This window comes from Salvia hispanica, chromosome 1 (assembly GCF_023119035.1).
Source record: "Salvia hispanica cultivar TCC Black 2014 chromosome 1, UniMelb_Shisp_WGS_1.0, whole genome shotgun sequence".
Lineage (NCBI taxonomy): Eukaryota > Viridiplantae > Streptophyta > Magnoliopsida > Lamiales > Lamiaceae > Salvia > Salvia hispanica.
In genome coordinates, this window is record NC_062965.1 from 48710341 (window position 1) to 48726378 (window position 16038).

Consider the following 16038-nt stretch of genomic DNA (forward strand, 5'->3'; position numbering starts at 1 on the left):
AGATACCAGGCTTGATCTGTCACAGAATAATGAAAAGAACGGAGAGGCATATGCGTATGAATATTAAATTGTTTATGATATTTATTACTTTTGGTGATATATGTTGGTGAAAGAATGTGTTTGATATTTGGAATGTGAAATTAAAGGTGAAAATTTATATGCACTGAGTTGTGGCTCATATAAACCACTAATATTTTTCAGGAATAAGATATCAGTGATGTTTCGGTTAATGTGAGTTATACAAACTCCACATGTTATCAGGGTCGGCGGCTGACGCGTTTTAACAACCCTCTCCTCCTCATCATTTTTGCATGTAAATAAGTGTATAGTATATAGAGTGGTAAGAGGGTCCCACTACAGTTTAAAATGTTTGAAATATGTACTTGATAAATAGTTGGATTATGAACTTATATAATATGTGTTTTATTTACATGACGAGTGGATTATTTATCTTAAAATTTGAATTTATTTACTATAAGTAGTTACGTCAATAGGATTGGGTGTGACAATGGGACTAGGCCTTTAATCTAGTTATTCACAGTTTCTAAAGGTGGAATGCTAAGAAAAATTTAGTTGAATGAGAAATAGTGAAATGTATTCTAACATAGTAATTTGATTGAAAATTCAACAGTATTTTGTTAAAAAATTATTATTGAAACTAAGTTGATAGCTAATTATTGATTTTGATTATCAAGCATGATTCACTAATTCAAATATAGCATCTAAATTTTACTAAATAAATCTGAGTTTAAAAATGACAACGAGGGAATACATATCCCATTGTCATCTCTAATTTAGACATGCGAATGGGTGGTTTTACCTTATCAAATTCATCATATAAGTAATTATTTTATTCAACCACAAATAAATCAAAGAAAAAAAAGAAAAGAGAAAAAGGTAAAGAGAAAAAAGAGCATCCCCAGGCTTTGACTTTCCCCAAAGGCTTTGAGCTTAAAACCGGCACGACCCACGTGGCTACGGTCCACCAACCATTGGGGGAAGTCCCGAATTTAAAAAGGAAGGCTGGGGTTGCTGTGGGCCAGGGGCCGGTTTGTGGGGGCCCACGGCCGACGATTTTTAATTTTTAAATTTTTTTTTTTAAAACCCATAAAAACGCGATTTTAGTTTCATTTTCATTTGACCCTTGTTTTAACGAGTTTTTTCTCTCTAACTTTATGTACAAGACAAAATCGGCAGAGTAACGCGGGGGGAAAGGGGGTGGGGGGAGCGGGGGGACGAACGAGAAAATAAAAATGTCCGAACCGGGAGGAGGGTGCATGTGGTGGGAAAAACGGAAACCCGCCCTCCACGGGTTATCCACCAGGGCCCCTTGACGGGGTCACGATCACACCCCGATGACGATACTTTTCGGAGAACCCCGGTTTTCCTAAAATTTTCCCCGGGGTTTTTAATGCGGGAGTTGTTTATGCGACGTGGCGCTTTTAGCGTCGAATCCGTTTCCCCTCCCGACGAGGATTACCCCCCCCTATTCAAAAAGGGACGGCAAGCGGGGCTTGGGCCGAGGAATGTGGGAGAGACCTTTCCCCACTGGCGGGCCCGAATGTCTAAAAATTTCGGAGGGTGATGAACATTTTCTGGCCGGACCTTCCCCCCCCCGGAGTGATTTTCGGACAAAATGGTTCCCCCGGGGGTTAAAATAGCCGATGGATTGGAGGGAAGAAGCCATATCCGGGGGGGGCCTCACGCCCCAAGTCAAAAAATCCACAGATCCTTTTGAGGGTAGGCCCTTTCCGTGGATCTAAAAATGCATATTTGGGGGGAACCGCGAAAACGAAAAAGTTTTCCCCGACGCCCCTATTCAACGAAAGTGTCGAGGCGCTCTGGTCCATCTGCTCATTTGTGGCCAACGGCAACCAGCATGATATGGGCTACTACTTGGCGGATGGATATACCCTAGGTGGCCTGTCTTTGTGAAGACGATCGGCACGCAAGTGATGAAAGGAAGGCCTACTTTGGAAGCAGTCGGCGCATATGATGGGGAGCGAAATTTGGTGTGCTCGGTCTCGATGGGCGGCAATTTAAAGGGTCCAGCGTTGTGGATGTCACATGCGTTTCCAAATAATGTACGCCGCATTATCCCGCATAACATGATCGTCGAAGACGAAGGCGTACAACGCTAGTTGGGCCAATGACGATGAAGCCGGTCCATGCCACAGCGGCCACCTCAGCGCTTTGACGTGGGTACCTCTCATGTAGCCGACGCCTCCAAGGAATTTGCCGACATGCGCCAAGTGGATGCTCATATTCAATTCCAAAAGGATATAATTGAAGAGTTGTGGGCACGAGGATTGCACGGCGATAGTTTTTTTCTTTATTATGTAATTTTTTTTATCTATGTACCTTTTTAACGCAATTAATGAATTTTCCGTATATGTCTCGTAAATTTAATTCCATAATTTAATCGTAATTTTAATTCAGTAAATGTAGTATTTTTGAATTATTTTTATTGCGTTTGCCTATGGTGCCTATCATTGGCGAGTGGATTTTAGTCTTTACGCGTGAGGGAGAGAAAGTGGGCGACCTATGGGCGGCTTTTGCATTGGAGATGCTCTTAGGCCGGCCACGGCTAGCCACTTTCTCTCACTGCCACGTCATCGGCAAAAATTCACTGCCACATCATTTTTCAAATAGGCTTAGCCACGGGCCGCAATAAAAATAATTCAAAACAACTACATTTTCAATTAAATTTAGAGTAAATTTGAATTAAATTTGAGACTTCAGAAATTCATTCATTTCATTAAAAAAATGTCATAGATAAAAAATACATGATTTTTTAAAAAAACGGGCTTCACACACGAGCCCCGACGCTCTCTCCTCTCATCGCCGCCGTCGCTGCCGTCCTCGCTCGCGCACCCGGACCTCCACATCGGTGGGGGTATCGAGCCGCGTCCGAGCCCCCATCGGTGCCTCGTGGAATCCAATCCACCTGCATGTTGTCGCGCATCGAGCGAAGAAACCTCTTCTGTGGGGTCGTTGCGACCTCCCACTCTTGGAAGACCTTGTACATCGTTCCTCCATTTTTGACGGAGAATAATGTGTACGCGCGTGGGGAGGGTGCCGAGATGACCTCACAGGGCGATAGGGAGGATCCTCGCTGTCCGTTCGTCCGCTTTGGCCAACGAGCGGGACGCAGCAAAAGGATGGAGGGTCGTAACTCTCAGCATCCGAAGGGAGGTCGTGGGATCCGCCGGCCTGCCGCTGATCGCGAAGTAGTTAACCGCTTCTTTGCCCACCCAGACTTTGACCCCGCCGGAACTTCTGAGTCCTTCGGCACCGAGATATCACTCCCGAGAAGGTGAACTCCTTATAAGTCCCCTTCACGGAAGCGACTCTCGCCCCCCCTCGGCGTCCTCCTGGTCCCCACTAGTCATCATGCGGAGGCTTTGGGTTTACAAAATGGCCGCCGGGGCCACGATGTTTTCCCCGCCCCAGGCACTCCTTCTTTGAGTCCTCGTCGGGGGGGTCCTTTGAAGTTTGCTTTTTTTACCCCACATGTTGACGACCCTTTTGGTTGTTGCAACCGGTCGTCGCAACCAAAAACTCCCCTTTGGGCCCGGGGCAACATCTTCCTCGCCCACTTCTCCGGTGTGGGCGTCGCCCAAGGCCCCCAAAGGGCCGCCAACCCCCCTTTTTTTTCCCCCGTCTTCCCTTTTGGCGGGGCCCCGGCCCCGTTGGGGGGGGTGTCCCCCCCGTTCGATCCCCGGTTTGGGATGAAAGGTCACCCCGGGGCTGCGTCTCCGGGGGCGTGTGAGGCAACCCGTCAAAAAATCAAGAGGGGGGCGATAGGGGGGTGTCCCCAATCTCGCCCCGGGATATCCGGCTTCCCCTCCTCCCCTCCGTCATCATCCCCATATAGTAAGATTTAAAAGGAAAAGAAAATATCTTCATAAAAATAATCATTCAGTTAAAAAGTAAAAAAAAAAAATTCTTAAAGGGTTTAAGCATAGCTTTAAACCCCTCCCCAATTTCATTTTCCCTATATTGCCGTAAAGCTCAAGCATGCGTCGATGGCTGGCGTCTTCGCCCAAATCACTCGCCGATAAACTATTGGTAATTGCTTTAATCTCATTAAAATTTAACAATTCATCACTTTCCTGTCAAAATTTCATCCTTTTCTCCGGCTTCGGCAGAAAACTTATGCTAAATCCTCCGATGGAATCTTATGTGGGAAAATACCCAATTTACAGCGGGCATTGCTTCATTCTCCATGTAAGAACTGCTAAATCTGACTGTAGTAGGTGTACTAATTTACTCAATTTGATACTATTCTGCAACTAAAGTAGAACATTTTGTTGATAATCACTAATGTCAAGGTCGATGGAATCATTCACCCGCTGCATATCAGTTCGGTTATAGGGAATGTCTGGCCGGTTTTGCACATAATGAGATGCTGTTTTCAAGGCGTTTCATCCACGCCACAGGTTTTGATTTCAAAGTCAACAGACAAAGTTTGAATTTTTTTTATATTGTAGTAGGATTTGGATTTTGATGATCATGTTGTGATACATTTCAATAGGAGCTTGTCGGTCTGAGGCACGTGATTACTATGAGATTCTTGGCGTGTCTGGAGATGCCACGGTCGATGAGATTAAAAAGGCTTTCCGTGCTGTAAGACTTGTTTGATCATTGTGGTATTTTAGTTGTTATTTGTTATCTCGTCCTATATAGTACTTTTCTCCGTTCAGTAGTGGAAATTGTATGCTTAGCATCTCTAGATTACTTCTTTTTTCATCTTTCAGTATGTTTATATGAAGTTATATGAACAATGACCATATGCAATTTGGTTCTCTGTGCTGTGTAGCTGGCGAAGAAGTACCATCCTGATGCCAATAAGAATAATCCTTCCGCAAGCAGAAAATTTCAAGAGATAAGAGAGGCGTATGAGGTCCCCTGTCCTATTAACATTTGCTCTATCTTAATTAAACCGAGAACTTATTTGGTCATGCATAGATTTTCTATGACAATAATGTACCTGTTCCATTTTATTGTGGAAGGTGATTGCAGACTTTGAAAGATCCTGATAAGAAAACACATTATGACAGGGTAAATACTACTTTCTTCTTTCCATTGGTGTTAGTTACTAGATTGTTTTTGTGTTTAGTTGTTCTACGATATCTTTTCTCCTACCTTTCCATGGTTAAGTTATTTGTTTTATGGCGAAGAATTGGATAACATTTGTGGATAAAGAGAAATCATGTTTAGAGTGTGAGGAAGTATCAAACAATGGTGGCATTTTGGGCCCAAAAGCATAAAAGAGTTTAGTTATCTGTCTGTCTCAGATTTACTTAAATATAGGAGTTTATTCTTTAGTCCATGCTACTTTCTTGCAGCAGACATGTTATCTGATGACTACTCATGTTTTGATTGATTATTGTTGTTTATCCTTTGTTTTTAGTGTTAAAGTTTGTATATGCATGTGTTGAAATTAAGCAAATGAATTTTCTAACAGTTGAGACGGAGTTCAAAAACAAATGGGACGAGGAGCTCAGATAATTTTAACACCGGCTCGAGTCGCTTTAGACATGCTCATGGAGCTCAGTTCTCTGATTCATTTCACAAAATTTTTTCTGAGGTACTATTGTGATTCTGTTGCTGTATTATAGATTAAAAAGGGTTTCTGATGACACCTTTTCCATCCACAGATTTTTGAAAATGAAACTGAAAATGTGGGTGGCGATATTCAGGTACATTATTTATATACTACTACTGTTGCTGCCTCATGTATGTAATTTCAGCTGTCTGCAAATTAAACCTTATTTTTTGGGATCCTAGGTGGAACTTGTGCTTACATTTTCTGAAGCTGCTCACGGATGCACTAAGCATTTTTCATTTGATGCAGATGTGCCATGTGATTCTTGCGGTGAGTAGAACGTGGAGCAGTTACATGTTATTACTACTAGCTAAAACATTATAACTGAACTTATGTCCCCTGAATTAAAGTTTTTGAGTTGGATAGTCAATAGCGTTACCAATGCTCTGTGTCTCACTTGTGGATAGATAATTAGTAATGGAGAATTAACAGCTTATTCAATTCCTATGTGGTGATCCCTGCCCTGTCCAGTTCCACTACTCCGTGTAAAGAGTTACTGTGTCCATAGTTCTTGGACAGAGGTTGCAATTAATTTCCCTGTTCTATTAAATGGTGTACATTGTTGCTGTAGAACTCACTAGTGCTGCTGTCACTTCTGGGCTTAAGACCTTTTCTTTACCAATTTATCTTATTTCTCAGGTGGCCGAGGCCATCCCTTGGATGCTCAGACAATTATGTGTCCAACTTGCAGAGGCATTGGAAGAGTGAGTACTCTCTGATTGATACTCTCGGAGCATTTCAATTCACTTTTACATTTTCTATTTTTGTATATATGATATCCGTTGAATATCAAATTTGTACGAGCGCTTATTTATGGCTTTCATTTACCTTGTTACTGGTTTTTTAGGTGACAATACCGCCTTTTACCACAACTTGCAGTACTTGTAAAGGTGCTGGACGAATAATCAAGGTCTACTCATAGTTTTTTACTTCTTCTTTTCTATCATATTTTGTATATCCAAAAGAAGTAAGAAACAAAATCATGTATAGGAATACTGCACAGCTTGCGGAGGATCAGGTGCGTGTAAAGGAGTCAGGGATGCCCGAGTAACTATACCGGCAGGTTAGGTTTACATAAGCACTAATTTGGTTGATAGTTTCACACATCCTTCTTTCCTTTTGTTTATCTTAGCAATCTTATAATTCTGATGTTGATACATCTAGCAAACCATTTCTGATGCATTAGTTATATTTTTAATTTTTAATACTCCTTCCGTCCCCCAAATTTTGACACAGTTTACCATTTCGGTCCGTCCCTGAAAATTTGACACACTTCACTTTTACCATTTTTGGTAGTGGACCCCATATTCCACTAACTCATTTCTACTCACATTTTATTATACAACTAATACTTTAAAAGTAGGACCCACATCCCACCAACTTTTTCAACTCACTTTCCATTACATTTCTTAAAACCCATGCCGGGTCAAAGTGTGTCAAAATTTGGGGGACGGAGGGAGTACTACTTAATAGTTTATGTAACTTTGTCACTTTGGATCTGATGGAAAAATTGCTACCTGTATTTAGTGGGCGATTAGGAGTATGCTAGGATGCCCTCAAGAATCTATCTGGAAACATAAGCTGTGGCTAGCACTTTGAGTCAGAACCAAGGCCGTGTATATATGCCGATTAGATAGAATTCATAGGTTTTTTGTTGGAACAACTCCTGGCGTTTAGTAATATCTTGAATAAATCAAGTGAAATGTCCCCGAGGACAATTAATTAGATCAAGGCTTACATACTAGGTGCCTTCTCGTCTCAGAGGGATATATTCATCAAGTTACAGCAATGGGACATTTCCGAGAACCTTTGCTGAGGTTTCACAGCAAAGCCGACAGGAGAATAGCACTGTCCTCTATCTTTTGTACTTGAAGCAATAGAATGGGCATGGTAAACTAAACAATATGAAGGGAAACTGCTGAGTCCTCAGTTTGTAAATTTGCTTTTCCAGAAGGGTTAATTGCCAAAATATACATGAATTTTGCCACTAAATGCAATTTAATCCAGAGCTTTCAGTTTTACAATTATATTCACAAGCTTCTTAGTTGATAGACTATTTGATGTTTGTACAAATTGAGTTGACATGCACGCATGGACTGAATGCCACTGTGCCTGTGCGCCGTATGATTTTTGATTGGAGAATGGAGAGATATCAATGGTGTATTAATTTTAAAAATAATAGAAAGCTTATGAATATAATTGTAAATTAAAATTTTAAGGATTAAATTGCATAATATGTTAAAGTTTTGTAGGTTACTATGTTTTGCAGTTAATCTTGACTAAGAATATCTCCTCACTAGCATTCCACAGATGAACATCGGGACTTGAATGATACACTTTATTTTACAATGTAGTAACTTAATTCGCAAACCATGTGTAGTGAATGATGCATTGATTTCCTGGAATTCAGTAGACCAGTAGATTTCAAAAGAGGGGGAGGATTTATTACTTTAATTTTCAGCGTCTATGTCTTTATGTCCCCTGTACTTTCTCTATATTCACTGAAGTATGCATGATGCTTGTGCTCACTGCGTTTTTTTTGTATTTTCTTGGGATTAGGTGTGGATGCTGGTGATACAGTTCGTGTAGCAAGAGCTGGTAATTCTGGTGCATGGGGAAGCACTTCTGGCGACCTAATTATTAAAATAAAGGCAACACCATTCTGTAGCTCTCCTTTCTATTTGCAATACCTAACAAAAAAACAGACTTTGTTTAAGTTTACATGATCACCTAACATATTTGGTTTAAATTGTATTTTTGAAATATGTTTTGATTGCAAATAACCTTTTGGGCATATGGATTTTCTTTTCTGGGTTGAAAAAGAATCTCTCCAGAAAAAGAACAAAAGAACTACAACGTGAGCGAGCACCTAGTGTCACTACACTAATTCCATTTAGGTGGCCAAAGGAAAAGCCTACTTGAAAGCATAAAAATAGAATAAGAGAAACTCTCAGGATCTTCGTTGTACGTTTCCAAAGGGTTTCCTTTGAGCATAGTTTTATGGAAAAGGTCTGTGCGTGGGCGGGGGAGGTTCCTAGATGGATTTGATTCAAGTACAATATAGTTTGTTGCCAGTTGTGATTTTCTGCAAAACTATTCTATGCATATAGCATCTCTTGTTGTTTTATGATAGACTTTCTGTATGTAGCATGGTATATGTGCTTAACTTGTTGATTTAATAACTGTGAATTATGGAAGATTGGTGTGTGATTCATCTTTGCCTATGGCTCTAACGAAGCATGCACACAAATACTACAATGGATATTAAGTTGAATCATATGAATTCTGTAGGTGCAATCTGTATATAGATTCTGTGGTTATTCTCTCCAAGGTCATACATATTGTTGAACTAGGAATGAGAGAGGTAGAGTGAACAACTGTTTTCTCTGAGAATGACATCATTGCTCTGTAAGCTTGAAAGATTACTAGCATAAGATTAGATTAACATTTTACCGTCAATACAGCCAACATTGTAGGATTGGCAAGTTATTGTTAAAACTGAATTCCTATTCTCCAGTTCTCCTAGGTTGGCTGAGTTCCAATGATGTTAGATACCAGTTTTAACTGTTAGATCAAACATTTTTGCTTCTGGTATTCTCCTTGAAGGCTTGAAGAAGGTTCTCCAGCGTTTTGTTAGTTGGATGATTTTTCAACTTATTGGTTACTTCCAACAATGTTTCTTGGAAGGAATTATGCAACAAATTGTTTATTGGACTTCTTGTTTGCATGTTGCTTTGCCATTGTGGGTCTTTGGCTTGGTGTAGATGACTTCTATTATGATTTATGATATTACTTGATGAGGTGCCATGCTTTCAAGTCAATAATTTTAAATGTTATTTCGTTATTTTGATTTTTTTTTATGTATTTGGTAATCTCTTGATTCAGGTTGCAGAAGATCCCATATTTTCCAGAGATGGTGCTGATCTTTATGTTGACAAATATATCAGCCTTACACAAGTCAGTTTGTTCAGATTCTCTTTTGTTTTTGCTTCGTCTTAATATAGGAAGGGTTCCCTTTTGCTTTTGTTTTTCTACTGCAGTCGAGTTGAAATTTTCTTTTAATGCCATGCAGGCCATTCTTGGTGGCAGTGTTGATGTGCCTACCCTTTCCGGAAAAAAGCAATTGACAGTAAGATACTTACTTCCCTTTCTGATATGGCACTTTTGTTATGTGTCTATACAAGATACCAGTTCTCTCTTCTAGATTTCATGCATGTTTTCAATTGCATTATTTTATTTTCCCTTGTTAATTTTACATATATGTGTTCTCTATACTTCCTTTTTTCTGAATTTAATATCTTGGATTTTTTAACATAATTTGCTACATAATTTTCTAGATACCTACATAGTAAGATAACCAGACTGATGTGGAATGTCATTAAGAAGTTAATCTGGTTAATCATGAATGGGGCCACAGTTTGTGATTGAGATAGAAAAGTTATGTTCATTTCCCAATCACTAAACCAGGTTTTCCTTGGTTTTTTTTGCTTGTAATTGGATCTTTTACTTTCAATTTTCCGTGGGATGGTGTTGGAAATTCGCCACTCTTTGTGCCTAGTAACTGAGATTAGCTCTCCTGTCCTTGGAGATTGGCTTAGCTCTTCTCTCTTCCCCCTCCCTTATATGTGTGAATTCAAGTCACCAGGCCATGTGGGTGGCAGTTGCTACTTGCTAGTAAAATCAGAGTCCAAACTTTTAAAGCGTTTGACATGACAGATAGACATTCATCGAAAGCCATTTGTTTGTACAGAAGTTTGTTGCATCAAACTCATAATCTGTCCAGATAATTTTCTGCCATTCCCATACATTGTATTCTCCTGCCTTATACTCTGTTTTTCTATGTCAATGCTACTGGAGTGTACTCTAATATTGGTTTATGAATCCCTAAAATCTAGAGGTTAGGCCAATATCAGGACTCCAGGGCAATGGGTCCATGAGCAGCACTCTCCATGAGGAGTAGTATTTTGAATGTACCCAAAACATGTCTGTGGGTAAAAGCATGCAAGTATTTCCCGTTTCTAATGCTACCAAGTACCAAGCCATCCAAATGTCACCAAGATCTGCTGATCTGATGTGACCTAATTAAATCTCTCTTTATACTGTTATACCTCATCTAAGTCTTCAGTTACATCCAATGCAGAATTTATGTTCCAAATTAAAAAGGATAACCTGATAATCCTTAGGCTTCCTGATGAATTATTTATGATTATCTAGTTATACTTCTCTCACTTGATAAAAGGAGGAAGTGTACATATTATTCTCATCATTTCCTTTTACTTATCTCACCTGAATGTTGCTTCCAAGATGAACACCATTGTAATACATAAGGAGGAAGGTATCAGTCTGATTCTCTGTGTTCTGTGTGCAACGAAAGACTTTCAATGATAGTCATAGGACATAACGAGGATCCTTTGTATATACCAATGTTTCCATATGTTTGGACCTTTTTGAGGAAGCTTAAAATTAAAACCATTACAGTATTGGTCTAAATTGGAGAAATATATATGCGAAAGTGGAAATGAAGGTGTTAGTAGATTTCAAAGCAGTTTCACTGGAAACTACATGAACCACCTTAGTGGGATAATTTGAATTAATAAGTTATTTATGAAACCCTAAAAAAATAGAAGTCCTCTTTAGCCTAATTATATGAATTACAAAATTATTCAAAAGAAATGATTCTAGACTGGATTATTGTTAAAACCCTGCTCCACCCTTTCATTTTTCATATATTTCACTCGGTTTATGGTGAGAGTTTTCTCTTTTATCTGATCAGTGCTTCCAGGTAACGCTTAAAATTTAAATCTTGTCTTCTGCTCAACGGTTGTTGTCATTGCAGATTCCTCGGGGGGTTCAACATGGGCAATTGGTTAAGTTAAGAGGCCAAGGTATGGCTTCTATCCTGATTTGGCCTACCTTTTGCTTTTGGTTTAGGTTTGCTGATGGGTTTTATGCACTATAGGATTGCCAAAGAGTGGTTTCATGGTGACCCATGGAGATCAGTACATACGCTTCTGCATAAAACTTCCTCCGTAAGTTTGTCTTTCTTCTTACTTTCTTGTGCATTTTTATTTTTAGTCGAAGCGAAAGCAAGCATCAGGTTCACCGGGGCTATGGACTTATTGTGTATGCTAAAATCACAGATGATTAGACAGTCTTCTGACTAGGAGATTTCATATAATCGGTTACAAATATTTCACTCTTAGTTTGTCTTGATAACAATGAAAATCGTTCCTCCAGAACACCACAACAGTGATCATTCTAGTTCTGAAGTGTTATACTTTTTCGCATTTTTGTTTGCGAAAATTTGTGCATTTACTCTTGGATTCTAAGAATTCTTCTGAAAAGAGAAGTAGATTTAATGTTAAGCTCCACTTTTTTCGATGTGTCATTTCTCAGCACCGTAACTGAGAGACAACGTGTAATACTAGAAGAATTTGAGAAGGAACAATCTGATGAAGATAGCAGATCTGCTTCCAGCAGTTGGTAAGTTTATGTTTCATGTTTTTATAACGACTCAGCATACTGAACCCCTTCCCTCTCTCTCTCATTTTTCAATTTTTGGCATCTGGGACTCATGGTCTTTAAGCATTGACATTTATCGCGGGTAGGAATTTATTATATGAGCTGACATGCACATAATTTGGCATGACTAAGAGGGTGTTTGGCTTAAGGCTATCTTAGACAGCTTATAAGATTTTCAAAGAAGTTATATGCATGTTCAAGAGCCTTGAATAATTGAGCTTATAAGCTACAGAAATATGAAACTTGAAGGGTATATGCTGGAATTGACATATCATAGTAGGTTTTTTTCTTCTTAAAATTGATTGTTGCTTATAATATCATGAGAAACTAAGATGGGAGTAAGGAACTTATTTTTTCAGAAGCTTTTAAGTCGTTGAAGCTTATTATCACTTTAGGGTTCGTTTAACCTAGGAACTTGCCAGAACTTTTCCCAAATTTTTTATACTCATTCTATAGTCACCATTCTAAATATGGTGCATAATCTGGAAATGCTTAGCAGGCTTTATCAGCGGCTATCTACTGGTTGAACTGTACAGGTGGCAGTATTGGGTGAGACGTTCCGCTTGGCCTGAGTTTGTACTGGAGTTCTCCGTATTGACGATGATATTGCTAGTACTCGTCAAAGTCTTGAACTAGGGCCACTACACGCACAAGCGTATAGAGATTGAGTGGCAAACCAGTGCATAATCTACACAATCATCTCTGTCTACAAAAATTTTGTTTGACGAATAGAGGAAGTGGTGAAATTCTTCTTAGCTCTTGAACAGTTACCATCAAGGACTCGGTTTCAAGAGGTTTGCTTCACTTGTAAGAATCAAGAGTAACCAACAACATCATTTTGCCTTGCTTCACTTGTACATTGATATTGGATTCTTTCATTCTTTCTTCATACAAATATTGTACGACTCTCACATTGAAAGAATGATATACTGATATACACATGAAACTTCTGTTGTTCCATACTGCGCGGCCGGGACGCCCCGTTGGAAGCTGTGGAATCCCAGAGATTGTCTTGTAAATTGGTGTTACTAATGACGTACCTGAGTTTTATCGTGATTTCTTATTCTTTGGTACGTAATGGTCATGACTTAAAAGATTACCTATAGATTAGTTTGGGTTATTTAGTTTTTAGGAAATAAACTCACTTTGATCAAGTGAAGGTTTTAGTATGGACTCCAATAAATACATAATCACGTCTTCTAAATTAATTTGGTGAGAATTAAAATTGATTATTACAAAAGTGATTGTCATTCTTAATAAAAGTGATTGTTATTCTTAATAAGAATATAATAATTATTTTAATTCAATAACTGTTGCATTTTATATCCCAACTTTAGGCATATTTTACAAAGGTTAGGTGTCACTTTAATTGTCATATGAAAAATAATTCAATAAATTGAATTAAACTATAAGTACTAGTATAAAGTAGTATACTTTAGTACTACTACTATTTATTTTGAAATAAATAAACCTTTAGTAATCAATTTGATACCAATATCAAAGATTGATAATCATTTATGAGACTAACCCGCTTAATTATCAAACTATAATTATTGATTAAATCTTTCGTTTGATATATACATATATCAGCAAATAGAGTTGCCCATAATCTACCTCAACTTGTTTGATAGAAGTTTTCCCTAGATGGTTTAGCGACATTGTAATGGATGATTTTTCTTATGTTCTGATGAGCATTTTCCCTCTCAATTTTTTTTTAACACTCATCATTGTGCAATTTCCAACACTATTATCTAATTTGCTCGAGATTGAATCTATTATAATGGAAAGGTTACATTTTTTTTACATCAAATGCCACTAATCTATCATTACTACATTTTTGCATGGATTTATAATAAAGATATAATGAATTGAAAGAGGGGGTTAGATGTTATAATGAGCTTCTTTAATTAATAATTTTACATGGGGTTGAAGATAGGTTGGATGTTACAATGAGTTTCTTTATTGACATTTTTAAAAGGGTTACTTCAATCAAACCAGTGAGACTGAGAGATCATGGAAGAGCTTTTTTGTCTTCATTTTGTTGGTTTGTGCTCCCGATTTCTCCCTTGCTCTATAGATTTGATTCGTGTTTCGTATTTAATCTGATAATATTTTGGAATACTTGCTCAACATTCTTCTTATGTTGAATTTGACAAAAAAGGTAAAATGAGTTTATCAAAAAAGTTGAAAAGGCTACTAAGAGCATCCACAATAAGAATAGGCCAGCTATAGGCCGGCCACTCTCTCTCTGCCACGTCATCAGCACTAAAAATCTACCTGCCACATCAACATTTTACTCAAATAGGCTAGCCTTAAAAACAACTACATTTACGGAATTAAACACAAAATAGAGAATTAAATTTAAGACACATATACGGGAAAAAATCGTTAATTTTATTTAAATAAAAAAAGTACATTAACTAAAAAAAAAAAAAAAAATTACATAATAAAAAAAATCCGGGCTCCACACACGAGCCACCGCCCCACTCTACTCATTAATTTATTAAAAAAATACATTAAAAATGTTAGTATGCCTTGAATCCGTTATAGTTTGTCGCTAGCCGAACGGGGGTCTCGCCCGTCTTCTGTGTGCCTATTTTAGGTCTTAATTTTGTATTGGGTCTAGCCCGTCTTCTGTGTGCCTATTTTAAACTTACATAATTAAAAAAATTCATAAAAAAATATATTAAAAATGCAATAAAAAATGCATAAAAAAATACATTAAAAAAATACAATAAAAAAATGCATAAAAAAAATTAAAAAATAGCGCTGGCCGATCGGCTCGCCACAATGGCGGCCAGCGCATCGGCCAGCGCCCTCAAATCGGCTACCCCACGCCGATTTTTTCGCCGATTTGCGGCTGGCCGTTTCCAATAGTTCGACTAGCCGACCGGCTAACGATGCGAATCGGCTAGCCCACCGGCTAGCCGCTATTGGAGATGCTCTAATAATACTATGTATTTTTAGGAGTGTTTAAAATATTAAAAAAAGTTCGGTGTCCGATGCAATACAATAAATGAAAAGAGTGTGATATGTTATTTAGTTAAAAGCTCATCATTAAAACATTTATTTTCTAGGCATAAAATTCTTCAATATCGTTACGATTAAGAAGCACTTTTTTTTGTAAATGTGATATACTACTCCAAAGTATAATTTTAACCCAATATGCATTGAAATTAATAGTTACAAATTGTGATGACAAGAAAAAAATTTCCAAGCAATCCTTGGTCTAAAAGGGAAGCATTGGCATGGTCGCAAGGATGCTTTTTTGCTATGTCTGCATATTGTCAAAAAGTCAGACGTGACGCGTGAGCTTTAGATAATCATTACTACGTTGCTTGAATCAACTTGCAAGTTTTCTTATTTGGTAAATTTGTTATGGATTCAACATTGAATCATTTTTCTCATTAACAAAATTATCTGATTATGAGTGCTCAAATGATCTTATATCCAGCAAAGCATCCTTTTGATTGAATAAAAAACGAACAACTAAAAAAAGTCTTTTGATAATGTGGGAATATTTTCATTACTATTTGGTATAAAAATAGTATATCATTAGATGTTTTTAAACAAAAGACTTAATTATATTTGGAGTATTTTTGCACTATTTTCAGACTTTTTAACCAATATCAATTTTTTGTTTTAAGGAATACTACTATTTTACAATGTTTAATGGAGCAGGTACTTCTCTTCTCTATTCACATTCCACGAAAAATAGTCTCATCTTTCTATTTTTATCTGTCTACTAAAATTAGTCGCATACTAAGAATGGAAAGTTATTCTCAATTTATGCTTACTATTTTTTATCTTTAACTCTAATACTTTACTCGATTTATATTGATATCTCTCGTCCTTTACCAATTTTTCGTCAAAACTCATGTTGTCCGCCAATAAAACTGTTTTTG

General features: G+C 37.9%; 1 protein-coding gene across 3 annotated transcripts; it reads left to right on the forward strand.

Annotated features, from left to right (window-relative positions):
* The first annotated feature begins 3951 nt into the window (after positions 1 to 3951).
* On the forward strand, positions 3952 to 13206 carry LOC125202105 (chaperone protein dnaJ 1, mitochondrial). 3 transcript variants are annotated; one of them, XM_048100449.1, is made up of 19 exons: positions 3952 to 4071; positions 4152 to 4230; positions 4335 to 4442; positions 4538 to 4629; positions 4823 to 4906; positions 5026 to 5064; positions 5471 to 5593; positions 5664 to 5705; positions 5794 to 5881; positions 6251 to 6315; positions 6459 to 6521; positions 6602 to 6674; positions 8171 to 8262; positions 9497 to 9568; positions 9684 to 9740; positions 11448 to 11496; positions 11571 to 11640; positions 12008 to 12094; positions 12630 to 13206. In XM_048100449.1, exons 1-19 carry the CDS (start codon positions 4021 to 4023, stop codon positions 12658 to 12660), a joined length of 1365 nt encoding a protein of 454 aa, XP_047956406.1. In that variant the 5' UTR covers positions 3952 to 4020; the 3' UTR covers positions 12661 to 13206. The 3 variants fall into 3 exon arrangements, with proteins under 3 accessions (XP_047956406.1, XP_047956407.1, XP_047956405.1); XM_048100450.1 differs by having other exon boundaries at positions 3953 to 4071; positions 12633 to 13206; XM_048100448.1 differs by having other exon boundaries at positions 3953 to 4071; positions 12670 to 13206.
* Positions 13207 to 16038: the final 2832 nt, after the last annotated feature.

What these genes read in the sequence shown, in the direction of transcription:
- LOC125202105 (XM_048100448.1), top strand. Translation starts at nt 4,021, where the DNA reads ATGCGTCGATGGCTGGCGTCTTCGCCCAAATCACTCGCCGATAAACTA. An exon ending in TGTGCCATGTGATTCTTGCG is followed by an intron (nt 5,882 to 6,250) that starts GTGAGTAGAACG and finishes CTTATTTCTCAG; the next exon opens with GTGGCCGAGGCCATCCCTTG. An exon ending in CCGGAAAAAAGCAATTGACA is followed by an intron (nt 9,741 to 11,447) that starts GTAAGATACTTA and finishes TTGTCATTGCAG; the next exon opens with ATTCCTCGGGGGGTTCAACA.